At 36.2% G+C, this 17,480-nt stretch overlaps 2 protein-coding genes across 2 annotated transcripts; one reads left to right on the top strand and one right to left on the bottom strand.

The window, feature by feature from the left end:
• Positions 1-5,226: 5,226 nt before the first annotated feature.
• On the top strand, positions 5,227-6,438 carry LOC149012812 (F-box protein SKIP23-like). Its single transcript, XM_089157664.1, has one exon. It carries the CDS (start codon positions 5,227-5,229, stop codon positions 6,436-6,438), a length of 1,212 nt encoding a protein of 403 aa, XP_089013790.1.
• Positions 6,439-15,815: 9,377 nt separating this feature from the next.
• On the bottom strand, positions 15,816-16,962 carry LOC149012811 (early nodulin-like protein 14). The gene is made up of 2 exons (XM_089157663.1): positions 16,782-16,962; positions 15,816-16,360 (listed from the first exon to the last, which is right to left on the bottom strand). Exons 1-2 carry the CDS (start codon positions 16,960-16,962, stop codon positions 15,816-15,818), a joined length of 726 nt encoding a protein of 241 aa, XP_089013789.1.
• Positions 16,963-17,480: the final 518 nt, after the last annotated feature.

The following is a 17,480-nucleotide window of genomic DNA, read 5'->3' as shown; positions in this document are numbered from 1 at the left end:
GATATTCATGACCTGATATACCAAGCCTTCTCTGATATTTTTAAAGAACTGCGTGTGACTTGTCATAGAGTTGTAGATTTAAGTTGCCACAATTAACTTCAGTCATATTCAAGTTGATCTGTTGATCAAGTTGGCATCTTTAAGGCAGCTTTGTTTTGCAATATTACTTGATGAATAAGTGTTGATTGTGGACCTGTGTTAGTTGGAGGGGAAGAAGAAGAAAGTTTAGTGGGAATTAGTGAAGTGCTTACCATTCACTGTCACATACATAAGTGGAAATACTACAATTACACTGTCATTATTTCTTATGCAGTTTTGCTTCAGCCTTGTGTTGATCTTGATAGAATTCCTTGTTCGAGAACATGCTCTTGCCAGGCATCTCTCTTGGCTAGAAAAAATGAGATCTCAGTGAGATCTTGATGAGTTAGGGGAATTTTTTCCTCCCAACTCGCTGAATTGTAAGGGTTTTTTGGGGAAGGACTTGCTGTGCAGCCTATTTTAGCCTTCCGAATGCAGTGGTAGCATTAGTTTGATGATAAAACCCTACTGAAGAAGCACATTTATAAAACGTGTCGTACACATCATATATTTAATATTTATAAATATATTAATGTTGGAAACTCAAAACTATAACTATTAAAGCGAGATATCACGTGAGTTCTTGAGCCATGCCTTATAGGGGAGGGTTCTGTTCTGGTAGGATAAGATGGCCAGGGAAGTGCAATTTACTACCGAATTTGAAGACTCAAAACATACCAATAAAGAATGTTTTTTCATCAGAGAATAAGTTCAGAGTAGGATAATCCAAAATAACTGCCAATTAGATGGGTGGAATGACTCCAAACTCAAACCCAGTCTAGCAAAGCGGTAGGAGAACCGATGGTGAAAATTACAGATCAATCTAACGGGTAGATTTAAAATTTGGAAACAAATCCTAAGTGTGCTAGAAGCATAGTAGTCAAGGCGACAAAGTGAGGTGAGGCAATAGAGGACTATGAAACTAACACCAAGCGAGGCGCCAAGGTGACATCAAGTCCCTTTGACTCAAAAAAGAGCCAGGGCGCTAAGTATATATGGTTATAATCTACAGTTGTTTATTGATATATGCTATAACAAATCAGCAAATATTTATTTTGAGTGTAATTTCTGGCAATTAGTATATTAACAAGGGTAAAATAGGAAATTCACAGTAGGAATATCTGTGTGTGGCAGTATTGCACCAAACTGGGATTGAGTTCTTGTATTGGGTAGATGAATGCAGAATTAGGTGTATAAAAGGGTTCTAATGGTCAGATTGCTCCAATCCTAATTCATGCCAAAAGAAGAAAAACCTTGGACCTTTGATAGCCCACTCGGAAATTGTTTCTACTGTTTCTTGCTTCGAGACACAGAAATTTTGGTCGAAAACCATTGTGTAAACATGTTCCGTCTCTGGTTATTCTGGAAGTAGATGTTGAATTTTGTTTTTGAACATAGGAAGTTGAAATTTATGTGCCAAGAAGCAACATTTGACGAAGCAACTACCTGTGTTTCTTGAAACAAAAATTTGAAGGCGCATGGACTTTAAGTGAAACAAGTTATAAGGAAATTCCAAAAAGTTTGAAGCTTTGAGGTTTGAACCCTGAAAGCATTTCCCAAAGTAAGTTCTATCAAACACTTTTAGAAGTGTGAAAATTTGATTTGGATGTCTTTTGAAGCAAAAACACTGGATAGGTTATCAAACAGGTCTTTGCTTATGATTCGGTTGGATTTTGTATGCAACCCATTCATGAAGGCATGCGAGGTATGAGAACTACTTTTATGTACTTCATAGAATATAATAGATAAAACTTTGAAGAGTTAAAACCAACAGGTGAATTTATATGTGAAGTTCTGAAATGAAGAAATAAAGACAAGTTGGAGAAGGAATCTCTCAAAGATGAGAATCCTAAAGATGGTGTAATGATTGATATTGATCATGAATTGAATGATTTCACCAAAAAAAGATGATTTGAATGATGATCTAATCGGAGTTGTGAAGAAGTCTCTCACCGAAAGCTTTATTGGAGGAGAAGTCCATATTACCGACAATGATTAAAAGCTTTGATTCCATTCTCCCTTGACGATACTGACAAAAAGAATTTTGTCAGTTTGTTGATCTCATTCCTTCTGTGTGTGAGAAGCAATGCAGTTTGGATCGAGGTGATTTTTCCGGCAAACTGGGAAAGAGACATGCAATGAATATAGTTTCTAGATTTCAACCTTCTCTGGCCATCTAGCAACCTTCTTTTGATAGAGGGTCACTTTTCAGACTTCGTCAAGGAACTCCAGGTTAGCCTTGAGGCCTTCTTCATTTGCCTCTTCATCATATTGGGATGATAGGAGGGATCCTGCTAACACCTCCATTGGAACCAAGGCATCAGTGCCATAAGACAGCTATAAAGGTGTTTTTCTAGTTGGAGTTCTCATTGAAGTTTGTAGGCCCATAAGACATGATGTAACTCTTCGAGTCATCGCTAATTGCTGTCATCTAACTGCCTCTTGATCCCATCAAGTAGAGTTTTGTTGGTGATTTCTACTTGACCATTGTATTGCGGATAAGCAACCACGGCTATACGGAAGTCAATACAATGAGATTTTATAGCGTTTGGTGTTTGGAAAATGGGAAAGAGATTGTGTTTACCTTAGGAAGGAATTTCGGAGTCCAACATGAAGGTTTATCGACTCTACCACAAGACGGACTTTAATTTGTTCTTCTGGAAAACCATATAAATCATCGATAACGATCTTAATTGCAGAATTTGGAAGATCTTCTAATCGGAGATCGAAGACAAAGGATCTCGAGGCTTAAAAAATAGCTTCTTTGATGAAATTTACTGCTATTTCTTCGGAGTCTCGTAATTAACAAATCCATTATACTCAGGGGCGGACCCAGGATGGAATATTTTGGGGGGGGCGAAGAATGAAAGCCAAATAACCTTCCCGTTGAAGAAGCACTAATGTCTTTTTGTCACAAATATTGTGTGGGCCCTTATAAAACTCATTTGGGGTCCCACAAAAAATCATTTTATTATATTAAAGAATAAACCCATATATATTTTGTGGGACTCATATATATTTGAAAAAGGGTAAATTATTGATAATGATTTTTTTTGGGACAAAATATAGGTAAAATTAAAGCAACAATATTAATATATATATATATATATCCCGTTGGTCGCCGCACCAATGGTCTTTCGCTCCTTCTTCTCTTCCTAGGACAGTCAGAATGGAATTGCCTGAATGATATCAGTCAGAGCGCACTCCCTCACAACTTCTTTTCTTCCCAAGCACTTGCTATCAGTACTTCTTAACTAGCCAAAGAGCTTTCTAAGACCGGTCTTTTTAATATGGTATATGTCATGCCTCCCACCCTTTCCTTTCGCTCATTTGCTTGCTTGCTAGCTTTTCAGTTTGTTCTGGAATGAATGGAATGACTTCCCGAAAAGAAGGATTTGAGAGATGCTTTCACTGAATTACCGATAGCGATATATATATATATATATATATATATATATATATATATATATATATATATATATATATATATATATATACATGACTTCAACCCTAAAAAACGAGATGCATGTCAAAATTTTCTTTGGTAGGAGATGTAGACCGAATTTTTTTTTAAAAAAAAAAAGGTAAGACATGCAAACCAATGATAGTTAGTTACCTATTAACTATAAACATTTTATTCACAATACAAATCAAATAACAAAAATTGCCGAAGAAATAAAGTAACATAGAATATAAAATCAAATAAAAAGAATTTAAAAAAAAAAAGAAAAAAAAGAGAAAAAGATAAACTAATTGTGGAGTAGTTTTTTTTCAAATTTTCTTAACCCAAGTCTATAAAAAGGGAAGAGAATAAATAGTAAGAAAAGAGGAGAGAGGAGAATAAATAGGGATTGAGAGTAAGTTTCTAATAAGAAGAGAGGGATAATAAATAGGGATTGAGGAATTAGCTTTTAATTAGGAATGACATTTATATCCATCATTTTACATTTAAAAATTATTTTTGAAGGGTCAAATGGTGACATTTCACATGTGAAAAGAGAAAAAACTGACAAAATTAAGGGAATTAAGGGAATTTATATCCGCAGCCCCTGATTACACTCGATCAGAAAGATGAAGGTGAACAGATTTGAAGATCATTAACGAAAAACCGGAGCAATAGAGAAAGAGAATAGAGTTTTTTTTTTTAGGGGGCCGAATATGGAGAGAAATGAGAAATCAGATTAAAATTACTAATGTACCCATGAGTTTGGAAGTAGAGACAAATACAAATAGTAGCAAATCGTAGGAAATCTTAATAAATAAAACTTTCCAATTTTGTTGCTGACTTTGACTTGAATTAGGACTCTTGAAGTAGATACCTTTTGTTTATTATTTAAAGGTCGTAGGAGCAAAGCCAAAGGATGAACGGACAAACGATTCGTCCATCGTGCATCGAGTGAGAAAGAATTTCAGATCGAAGAAAGCTGTCCAGCTGGGTTTTCTAAGCGACTCTTACTTTCTCTCTTTTCGGTCGGATTGGTTAATCCTTTAGAATTGGTCTTCCCTGTTAGTGATATTCAAACTTTTTTGTTTTTCTTTCTTCTTCATCTTCTTTTTTTCGTAAAGATAAATTCAATTCCTGCTGCCATTAGAAGCTTTGATTCAAGAATTACGATTCATTTCTCTTCTCTTGCTCTCAAACTGAGCGAGTTACTGTTTTACTTCGTATCTATCTTTCGTTACAAATTGTTTAATTCATGTGTTGATTCGTATTCTTCTATTAATGGAAAACAGAAACATTTTTTATTCTTCTTATATTTTTCCTTTCGTGAAGGATTGAAATTCATATCCTGGGTTTTTTGTGTATAAACAGATATTCAAACTAACTATTACAAACTTTATTATTCACGTAACAGAACATGGCACTACACTTCCCTTGCACGCAAACAACGCTCAGCAAATTTAGGTTTTTTCCTCTTTAGGTTACAAGAATCCAACCTATGATACAAAACACTGTCCATATTCTTGATGAGTTCTTTTGTTTGATTCTTAAAGTTTGGGTTGATCCATAGTTGAGGTTTTCATCAAAATTTGTATACAAACAATTTTGGCCTTGTATCGACAGCATCTATATATATATGTTTTCTAATGTTCCAATTTGGTGTTATGTTTTTATAGTTGTGTCTAGGGAGACGAAGAAAGGATATTATGGCGGATTGGTCCCAACTTGGTAATGATCTTCTAGGACTTATTGTGGATAAGATGTCCATCATGGAAGATATTGTTCATTTTAGTGCAGTCTGCAGAACATGGCACTACTCGGTTGTAGAGGCGGAAAAATGGGATTTTCCTAATACTGCTTCTCCTTGGCTGATGCTTGGAGAGAAGGAAGACAATGACAGTGACAAGCGTGGTTTCTTTAGTCTCTTTACCAATAAGGTTTACTACTTCGACTTGCCAGAGGCCCGTGGCCGATCGTGTGTTTCCTCCAAAGGTTGGTTGTTAACTTTGGGGCTTGATTTGGAGATTCACTTGTTAAACCCGCTTACTCGAAAACGAATTCACCTTCCACATCTAACTACCGTCCCCCTTGATCAAGATATTCAAGACAACGCACGTGAAGGTCACCTAGAGTATGACAATCCAAAATATCTTCGGATTGCATTTATTCAGAAAGTGATATTGTCATCAACACCAACCCTTTCCTATAACAAAGAAAAAGATGAAGAAAGATGTGTTGTGATGATGATAATTTCTGAACTTAATAAAATGGTTTTCCTAAGATTGGGAGATGATGTTTGGACTCTTGTTCATAGCAATGGTGTTGAAAATATTCGTGATGTCGTCTATTTCAATGGTCAATTTTATGCTGTCACTTTCCGTTATAAGTTGGTGCTGGTCGACATCTCTAGTACTCATGCAAAAACAATTACGATTGCTGAAGCACCAGAGGGTGCAGCTGATGATATTCCAAATGCAGCTTATCTTGTGGAGTCCGCAGGAGAACTTTTGATGGTTCTACATTATGTTTATGAGGAATTTGATGAGCCCATTACATTGAAGATCCACCAAACGGTGGGTTTTGATGTTTATAAGTTCAATTTTGACAGTAGAAAGTGGACAAAGGTGAAGAGCAGGCTCAAGGAACGTGCTGTCTTTGTGGGTTGCAATTCCTCCTTCTCCATCTTGCCCTCCATAGACAATTTAAGATGCAAACCTAATTGCATTTACTTCACTGATATTAATAGAGTTGGTCTTCAGGGTGATATGTATCCTAATCTTAGAGTAATGGATGGAGTGGGTACAGACATAGGAGCCTATAGCATGGAGAGTGATGATATAGTTGATGAGGATCTTTATGTTGGCCCCGACATCGTTTCTTATATATGTACACCTATTTGGATTTGTCCTTTTCTGTAATAGAGATGATTGGTAGTGGATTTAATTTATTCTATCGAATTCTGGTTTAATTATTCTATAGAATTTGTTACATGTAACTTGAGATTTTATTTTTAGTAAATTATTTTGTCAAATTCTTAGTTTAATTATTCTATAAAATTCTTTACAGCTATCCTTTAGATCGATACTCCTTCTGACCTTCACACTTAGTAGACTGGTTAACCAGAAAGTCCGATGTTGATTAATAAGATATTAAAAGAGTCAATACGAAATTAGGGAAATTCTAGGTCAACAAGGTCCAATGTGGCCTGGACCAATCAGGGTCAACGAGACAAGGCTGGGCTGCTACATAAACCCTGGCATGGCTGGGCCGGGCTTGGGTCCAGTTTATCTTTTTGATCGAGCGGCCACCGTCTGTTCTAACGGGCCAGTGTTGGGGTGGCTACAGTTCAACTGGGATTTGCAAAACCACCCCATATATAGGCTTTTGCCTCTTGGTCGAAGTTGCATTGACAGAAGAGATAAAATGCAGGTTCAGCTGAGCTCCCTACAAATGGAGAAGCCACAAGAACCAAACCCTTTATCGAGGCCAAAAAAGCCCAATATCAGTCAGCCCCGTAAACCATTTTAATTCTAATACAGCCTAGCCCAATTCAATGTTTGTTGAATATAAATTCAGAAATTTCAAGTAGGCTAAAGCCCAGCCCAGCCCAATGTCAGATAAATTGAAAAATAAAATACTTGAGTTTCATTGCCATCGAGGAAAATGAAGTGATTGAAACCAACTAAATATGTAGTCTTATTTTTGAGTATTATTTAACTATAAAAGAAGTAATGATGCCTTAACTTCTAAATTTCAGTAAGATGTTAACTAAGAGCTTAGGTAATTCAATGGAATCCTAGAGAACCTAATAGTTTAGGCCAAGACTCTTAGAGACAACAACAATCCTAGGGCTGAGACTTGCCGCGTTCGAAAACCGGTTGCATGTCCCGATCTGATGTCCTGACTTGCACTCACAAAAGAGTGAGTGCAGGCCGACCTATGGTAAGTCAGGGAATCGCCTCGGGTGATCAAGCCAGTCAAGAACACAACGATGAATGCCCAGAGCGTGAGAACTCAGAACGTAGGTGAATAGTGAGGTAAATTGCTCATATCTTTTGGGCTTTGAGTGTTAGGTTTATATAGACTTAACATTTCAATTTCGGGTTGTGAGCCGCCGGTTCATCTCGCTGACCTTGTCATCTTTAGCCATTAGATGTGGCTCTTCTCCTTTGGAGGCATGCCACTCCTGGGTAGGCAAGTAGCTAAATCGACTCCATTCAAGCCATTAGCCCCAGGAATCTCACCTGGGTATTGTGTCACGCCTAGTTAGGCAATAATTTCCTTAACTGCCTCTTGTCGATGACCTGATCAAGGTGTTGCCCGGCCTTGGCTCCCTAGGTCCACATGGCTCTGTCGGAATGGTCTGACTACGCCTATGTTGATGCTTACCGGTCTTGGACACTTCCTATTACAGGATTGGACTTGGAGTAGGAGATTGATATGGCTCTTAAGTGAGCAATCTGATGGGAGCTGTAACCTAGGTCATAGGACATTATAGAACAAAAGAATAAAAGATTTACACACGTATAAGTTTTTCACACAATACTTAATTAATTACATAAAACTTCAAGAAAAATATACATATTACACAATTCATTTAGCAGAGAACATCAACTACAAAAGGACAAAAAAAAAAAAAAAAAAAGGGGGGTTCACAACTTCATCTTTTGACTATGGTATTGGGTTGCAACACATTACTTTAATCATGAAGTTGGGGACTTGTCAGCATATACAGGATGAGCTTCACAAATCCAATAAGAGATACAGATAATCATGTGAAACAATCTAAGTGCATCATGCATCAATTACTTAAAAAAAAAGTTTCAAATAAAATTATTTTCATATTTTGATACCCACATCAGGTTCCTTCTTTCTTTCTTTTTTTTTTTTTGTGGGTGGAGGGGGGGGGGGTAGATACAAAACCACGAAGAAAAACACAAGCAACACATGTTAACAATTGCAAATAATTTAACGTGGTTTGGCAAGATTGCTTACGTCTACCAAACATAAAAGAATTTCCACTATGCTTGAAAACCTTACCACTCTCACACTTTACAAGGTACTACCCTTTTGTTTGTTGCTTATTTTTTCTTGTTTATTCCACATATATTTATAGAAAAACTTTAAATTCTAATCCCCATACAATTACAAGTCTACCCCCTGTACGAATAAGTGACCCAAAACCTTATTTTAATCACAATACAATCAAACTATAATTATATAGACTTATAGAATACAATACAACTTTTATATTTGATTTAATTAAAACACTTAGGTCTAACCTGACTATCTGTCCTCCGTTCATAACAAAATTGATGAGATGAACTAGGACACAATAAAAATCCAATGACATTACTAGGTGGAGTCAGGATCACCACCCCATCTCGACTCTTCTACCTCAGGGGTCTGGATAAAAATTACCCTTAAAAAAATTAAAACTTCTACTCCCTTGGGTCCCACATGCCGCTTCACAAACCCCCCCCCCCAAGGTGATTCGGGCTCTTGCTAGTGCTGTTGGGACGGATTTTTATCAGCTATAGTTTCAATATGACCCAATTTCATCTAGTGTACCGTTAAACAGTTGACATGTGTTTCATTCTTGGATCGGGTTAGCATTTTTCTAATCCTTAATCACTTTCCTCTCACACCTTTTAACCTGTTTTCTCTCCTCACACGGTTGTGATCTCCTTCTTTGGCTCTGGAAAACCAACCTCACCACCACCACTTGCATGATCATGGAAGGAGAACAAACACCAACTTGGTGATATTCTTCTTCTTTCTGGGTTTTGGATAGTTCGAATAAAGATGAAATGACGAAGAAGAGGAGTTGATTCTTAAGCCTAAGAAAATTCCTCAATAGAAAAGTGAAAACCCATATGAATAAGTCTGAGTTTGGATTTACGGAAACTCCCACCCAATATGAAATGTCTCAATATTTCTTAGTAGAAAAATATTTCGACAATGAAGCAGCCATAAAGCACCATCAGCTTTGCAATTTCATCCGAGCACCTGCAAATGGCGAAATCCTCGCGGAATCTATCTCCTTCCCTCAATGACATTATTCAAAAAAAAAGGAAAATAAAAAAAAATATTGGAATTTCTTCTTTTTCATCGGTTTCTTTAAATTTTCTAACCTCTGGTTGTTTCCAATTTAGTTTCTCATTGAACTTTCTGTAGCATATGGAACTTGCAGCTTTAATGTAATGGGGTAGAATCTTGCCCTCAATGTTACGAAAATTTATGAGAAATTCGTTTAGGAAGCAGCAGAAAAATAGAAATTTTTACCAATGATAATTTGGGTCTTTAGGGCAGAGATGGGATGATGAAAGAAGGGGGGGGGGGGGGGGAATGGGAAAGGTTTTGAAAACAGTTTTCTACTATTACGATCAAGGTTTAAAGTATCGGTATCGAGTATCGTATCGGTCAGGTGATTTTAGGAGACGTATCGTCCTGTATCGAGTATTGTATCGCTTTGGCTAATGTATTTTAGTGTAATTTAATGGAGAGATGTATCGAGATACATTGTATCGGTTGGGTCAAATATGGATACGTATCGACTACAAATTTGGATATCCATCTATCGTTGGCCTACATTCCCATCTTAACAAACAAATTCTGAACCAAGAACCTCGTATCTCACTTTTTTTTTCATAACTTTTAACTATGTTTAGAAGATAAGCACCATAATCATATTCAAATAACCAAATTCAGTACATCCTCTAAACACCCCCAGTGTGCAACATTCATATCGAACCAATTTTTTAGTCATAGTTCTCGATTTAAGAGAGCAGTTACAGAAACTACAACTTAGCCCTGCTTTTTAAGAACGAATGAATAAAATAAAGTGCAAATTACATATATACCCAATGAAATTGTATGCTATTATGTTCATATTCTATACGTTTCAAATTTATACTCAACATTAATTGTATTTTAAAAATTCTAACCACCATCTTTTACGCTCAAAGCGGCTTCAACTTCTATGGAAGAAAAAGAGATGGTACAAAACAACATGACTGATTTTAAGTTATTTTTTTTATTCAGTTTCATTTTCACTTATAAAAAGATCCAGCAAGGATAAATAGGTCTTCTCAATTTAAATTAACAAAAATTAAGCACAAGAGGATGTTATGTATCAAATTCTATAAGTGTGCCCATAATAATTTACAAAGGCAAGAGATATTATGTAATTTGCTCTATAAAATAATGTTATTTTGAGTGAGCATAGAAATTAAAGCGGCCTAAAATGGATATGGTACAAAAGTGGAACAACTCAAACTCGCAGCTCAGTTTCAATGAACCCAATCCATCACGTCATATCATTCATTCAGAGTAATCATTTACTGTTTCAATCACGACCAATCAATCAACCATTTAGTAATTAGCACTCCTCTATTCTATTAGTGTCTCAGGAGATTATCAGTTTAGTCACAAAAACCATCAAAGTTTATCAAAAACTATCAACAGATTATTGTATATGTCTAATTACAAACTCCAACGATATATGACCCCTTTTTTTTTTTTTTTGGATTCGAGGTTCATCGAGCTAGCTTGTGCTAGCCACGATAACATCCTCAGGGTAGCTTTTTTTCTATATTAATGCAGAAATTAAATGTTTACTTATATATATATTCCGCCGAGTGGGTGCGAACCCACTGGGTCTTTTACCGTTAGACTAACCCCTCATTGGCAATACGACTCTTTTTTAACTTTTGTCCAAACTAACAATATAGGACTAAGGACTGAAAGATTACCTTCGCAAGAGGCATTTGATAAGAATGAAGCAATCAGGTGCTATTCAAGCACGAATGTAGTTTGGACAAAAATTAAATCGATGCTAAATTGATAACATCAAATTAGAAAGTAAATAACAAAAACTAAAAAATAATACCAAATTGAAAAGTAAGTATAAAAAAGTTAAAAAATAAGGAACTACCAAATTAAGGTTAAATTTTCCCTAATTACTAAGGTAATAGTGTAATTTGATATAAAGTATAAACATGTAGAATAAAACCTTAGGGTTATTTTGGAATTTTTTAAATAAATAAAAACTGCCTCGTCATCAGTTAACTAAGAGAGTTTAACAATAGCGGGACAAAAATAATTATAGGTAAATTCTAAGGTTGAATTACTAATTTCAAAATGTATAGGAAACAAAATAGTAATTAAGCTATAATAAAAGGGGGCAACAGTAATTATCCCAACATAAAACGATAAGAAGTAAAAGAATTCTCTATGTAGTAATTCATTGCATTCTATATTGCTTTCATTTTATTTAGTAATTCATGCAAAAAAATGTATCAGTAATCAAAATATTTTTCTCTCTGCCTAACAGTCCAAATGTACCCTTTGCGGTTCAGAAATTGATGGTGGCTCTTTAATACCCAATCATGTACATCTTCTCTCTCTCTTCACCCTCCCAAAAAAAAAAAACACCCACACGCATCACTTTTTTCCCAAACTGATCAGTCTTATCAACAGCTTTGAGAGCGACGGCTGTAGCTGTGAAACATGAGGATGACAGGAAAGGAGACTCTTCCACAATGCTGCTCTTTGTAAGCGCCCAAGGGAAGTTGGGGAACAAATGGATATAATGAAGAGAATGAACAGGGTAGACTTCATAGAAATGCCTAAAAAGAGTTGGATGTTATTGCTATTTTTTCTTTCTTTTATATATACTAGGAAAATAATACGTGCATAACGTGGTTCATTGCCTTTTTTTTTTTTTGTGTTGTAATGTTTGTATACCATCTGAAGCTCACACTGTCTTATTTTGTTCAGAATTTGAATTTGTTTCAATTATAGCTATTCTTATTATTGAAGGACAACCATTGTATAGATTACCTAGATGAGGTAGTTTGGGTCTTGAGATATTGGTAAAAATAGCAGGTAAGTTAACTTACAGCCACTACGACAGGAATGCATATAATTTTAGTTTCACCCTTGAAGAAGACCAATTGAGCTGAAACACAGAAATAGATGTAAATTGCAAAACAAGGAGTTGAATGAATATAAGTAAAATAACGTACCAGAAACTTGAATTTGTTAAAAAGAAAGCCATAAAGGAAAAGAAATATCCAAATGCTTTTCATGAAAGGCCAAGATAATGATATATAACATAATTCATGGCAGAATAACAAACCAACCCAAGATGAAATATAACATACAGGAGGCAGAATAAGAAACTGAACATCTCAAACATCAAAAGTGGAACCGCAAAAGGTTATTTAAAACAATGGATGTCACTGTCATAACAATTTCTTCACATCTCAAAGAAGAAACTTGAAATGGTAGGAGAAGAATAATAAAAGTACAAAGTCATACTGAATACTTACGCTCAGTACAACTGAAGACGTAAACTTTCTGTCCATGAAGGACTCCCACCCTTTTCAAATGCATTCTGACCATAAATTGAGGAAGCCTTTTAGTTCTACAAAAATTCTTGATGGCTTTATTTAGTTTTAAATTATGATGAATGCCATGAATAGTGGCTACATCTTTAACTTGCATAGTCCCTAAAGGGGAGAAGAACAAAGGAATGTAATATTTAACTGCACAGCATCCAAAAGAAGAAAATTCCACTCACTTCCAAGTTCGTGAAATTCCAGTTGAACTGATAGACTAAGTCAAGCTGATCCCACTACAATGGGAGGAGAGAGGAAAAGGGAAGAAGAACCAAAAGAATCAGAAACAAAAATTAGTGTCATACATACAGGCATGAGACTTAAGAATTAGGATTTAGTTTGGTCAAACCTCTGTGCCTACAAGGAACGCAGCCTTCAATAAATCTTCTTGCAAAACACAATCCAACATCCAGATCAATGAAAGAGAAACCAACGGTACTCTGCAACTGACTTAATTACTACGCATTACGCAGATAGTTTCATCATCAGTAGTTTCTAGTAGTCATAGATCTCATAATTGCATTCTATCTTCACTACATCTAAATAGTTCGTTGCTCAATAGAACATTGTTAAGTGACTAAACTAAACATTCAATTAAGCTTTGAAGTTTTTCAATTGCAGCGAAAACAAATATAAAACTACGTACATATGTTGAAGATCTTCAAAAAGGTTATTATATCTAAAAGGAAATCCAATCACAAGACAACTACTCAAACAATGTGAATAATTTACAAGGTTAAGTTAAGTTAAAAACTATCTCAAAGTTCAGTAACAAGACACAGCAAGAGCAAAAAGAACCTAAATTGGATGACAAATTGTTCATCGCATAGAATCCGATAGATGAATACGAGTAGAATGGAATGAAGAAGAGAATGACGAACCAGATTTCGCTTCTCAGGGAAGTATTCAGGTTCGACTTGACGTTTACGAGAAGAAGAAGAAGAAGCTTTGACTCTTTTTGGTTTGCTGGTAACTTGTGGTGGATCGTTAGAGACTTTGTCAATAGATTTGCTTTCTTTAATCTGTTTCGTCTTCCTCTTCGTACGTCTCGCCATTGTTTTCAGAGCAAGAAACTGAAACAACGAGACTCCGACAAGAAAAAAAGCCAGACAATGCAAGAAGAAAATGAAGATATGAAGCGTGAAGCAAGAAAGACAAAGAGAGGTGCTACTGGAACACAAGGGTATGTTGCTTTGAGGAATGATTTGATTTGAAAGGGTGCACTTCATCACAGGGGTATATTGCTTGAGGAATGCTTTGATTTGAAAGGGTGCATTTCATCATAGGGGTATGTTGTTTTGTAAGGCGGGTATTTTTGAGGAGGTTCATGTCTATTTAGGAGGGGTATTTTGGTCTAAGAAAATACGTGCCACAAGTGTTGGAGGTTTTCCTTTTATATAGTAGTATGATGATAGTATGATAGTATGATAGTATGATATGATATGAAATGATAGTATGATATTCTCGATAAGCACATGAATGTTATCATGATGTAGGCATATTTAAGGATGTTAAAGAAGTTCAATTGATGGAATGATGCCATACTTCAATTCTATCCTATCATACTTGGATGGTAGAGTTGCCTGATAATTTTTAGGATTTGATATTTATTTTTGGGTTTTATTACATGTCTCATACTTTTTTCTCTTTCGTAGAAAAACAAACACTTCTGTCTATATATTCCACCATAATAATTTAATATTACTGTTGTGATATGAAACTCAAGTAGTGTTTTAAGGAAAAGAGTTAAAAACAAAAAAAAAAAACCCATTTAATGCTCTATTTGAGCCCTTGGAGAGAATCAAATACAATATTCTCTTTGGTCCATATATGCCTCCAATATAATTCAATATTTACAGTTGCGATTTGAAACTTGAGTAGTGTTTAAGCAAAAAAAAGCATTTAATTCTTCCTTGAACCTTAGAGCGAAGGAATTAATGGTTTAATTGATGACACCCATCTATCTGGTGCAGGAAAATGGGGAGATATCTGCAGATGGTGATAGCCCTAGGCTAGGCTACAGAGAGGAGTGCAATACCCATTTTCAGTAAACGAGAAAGTGCTTATCAGAGTAAGTTCTTTTGCAAGCTTTCAGAAGTCCAGTTTTGCCTGTTTGCTTTAAACAAACTAAACGGGGTGTTTCAATATGCAGGGAAATAGGAGGACTCCTGATAAATTTGTTGGTAGGGAAGCAGTCATTACATCCCAGTGCCTCAATGGGTGGTAAGTTGTCAAACCTGGACACTGAAAGGATATGTCTGATTTTCTATTTCTTCCTCTCTCTTTATCTTTTGATTGAGAGTATGCTGGGATAGAAGTATCTGAGTTTACAACCTTTTGAGTATTGTCATTTTCTTCTTTGCTCAGGATTTCTGCTGGTTTTGGATTATGTGCGGGTAATATCTTATGACTGTCAGGGTTATGGTTTTTTCTAGTGCCATGCGGTTATGCTATCACTTATAAGAGAAAGGGGTCAAAAAATTTTCAAAAGGAATTTGATTTTCTAGTTCAACTCCACCGTCATGTATCTTCCTATTCGGTACAAAAGTGGAACAACTTAAACTCGCAGCTAGTTTCAATCAGCCCAATCCATCACATTATATCATTCATTCAAAGGAATCATTTACTGTTTCAATCACGACCAATCAATCAACCATTTAAGTAATTATCACTCCTCTATTAGGAGTGTCTCAGGAGATTATCATTGTCCCAGAAACCACCAAAGTTGATCTTTATCGAAAACTATCAACAGATTATTGTATGTATGTATATGTCTAATGACAAACTCTAACAATATATTGACTCTCTTTTTTACTTTTGTCCAAACTAACAATATAGGACCGAGGACTCAAAGTTTACCTTCGCGAGTGCAAGAACCAAATCACGTAAAATCATAGAAGTGCGAAGTAGCAGATGGCGATAAAGCTTGAATAGAAGAAGCAGCCAGTAGTAGCAGTAAACCTGCAGAGACCCAACCATGAAGCCAACACCACCCCTCTCTGTGAAGCTCCATTCGGACTCGGACGCCCTGTAGTATTACGATTTTCTTGTGACTGAGGAGGTTGATCATCTGAAAGATGTGGCAGAGGAGGGTTTTCAGGCGGCGGAGCACTGCGCCTTTGATTTGGATTTACACCTGGGCCCTCTACTCGGTCACCGGAGCCAACAGGAGATGCAGCGGTAGTGTTGGAATTTCCAGCTTCTGTGCTTGGAGATGAAGCTACTCTTTGAGGGCGAGGGAGAACGTCGACTTGAATCTTCATTCCCAGAGAACAATGACCAGGCCTGCCGCACACGAAGTACCTGGTGCCTGGGTTCATCAAAGGGATCACAGTGTCACCATCGTTGTATGTGCGAATTGGACTTCGTATCTGGCACTGAACGTAGCCTTGCTCCTCCACCTCGATCACATCGTGTTCGGGCGTGTACACGAACACTGCAAATTGTAGTAAAGCATTTTCAGTTAATCTTGCTGGAATGTCAGGTTATGTGATATGTCCAAAATACCCTAGCTTAATCGTAACAGAAACGCATTCGTCTTTCCTTGTGGAGTACAATGACAGGTGGCTGTAGTTGAATTACTTAATTACCTTTTGCTCAGCTCCTTGCGTACTTCTAGTATAAAGTGACAAAATTACCCTTACACGTAAGAAATATTTGAGGAATCACGAAGGTCTGAATGGGATATTTCAATTTGAGGGAAGAGGAATTAAATTTTTATGACATGAATGCCCTTAAAAACGAATCAATTCAGCATTCACCGAGGATAGTTCCGGCAAAAAAAGAAAAACAGTTGAAAATCAAATAATTTAAATCTCTGTAATTTCGGGCGCACATTAGCGGGAAAGCAAACGCACCTAAGTTGTCGCCGGTGAAGAACACTGTGTTCGAAGCCCAGCTCTTCACGTCAGATGAAATATCCCAACCGATTTCTCCACCGACGGTGTGATCAGTAGCGGAGACACAGTGGAAAAGGATTGACCAGAACAGGACTACAAATATCGCCTTTATTACCCATGCAGGACGAACTGGAATCATCATCTCTTCAGAATAGGGAACCTGCAAATAAGTTCACTCAACCAGAGTGATTGGACGAGCAGTACTCATACTCTTTTAGTTCTTACAGAAATTAACAGATCATCCGATTAGAACAACAGAAACTTAAACCTATTATCAATTGGAGTTTCAACTTGTGTTCGAATAACAAAAATAAAGAAAAAGTAAGAAAAAAAAAGCTCTGGAAATGCTTAGATATTCACTGAAACGCAAGATTAGAACTAGAGTGAGCTATAAAGATCTCCGTTCAAGACGATTGGCAATATAAAACATTGAAATCAATTAAGAGATCGAAGATATGAAAAATTGAAAAAACTGAATCCAATCAATATCATCTGAGAAATCTGTCAAAAAGAGTTACAAGCAGATTTGGAAATCTGTCAAGAAGAGTTACAAATATCTGAATCTCTTTAACCAGATACGGCTTCATTTCTTCGTAAAATGTAAAAGAATTGAGAGTTCGATCGAATTTCACCTTGCCAAAATATGAAGAAAGACTT

The sequence above is a fragment of the Hakea prostrata genome, chromosome 6 (assembly GCF_041222555.1).
Source record: "Hakea prostrata isolate BN-2017 chromosome 6, UWA_Hpros_2, whole genome shotgun sequence".
In the NCBI taxonomy this organism is placed as follows: domain Eukaryota; kingdom Viridiplantae; phylum Streptophyta; class Magnoliopsida; order Proteales; family Proteaceae; genus Hakea; species Hakea prostrata.
Note: the sequence above shows the minus strand (reverse complement) of the source record. Positions and strands in the feature narration are given on the sequence as shown.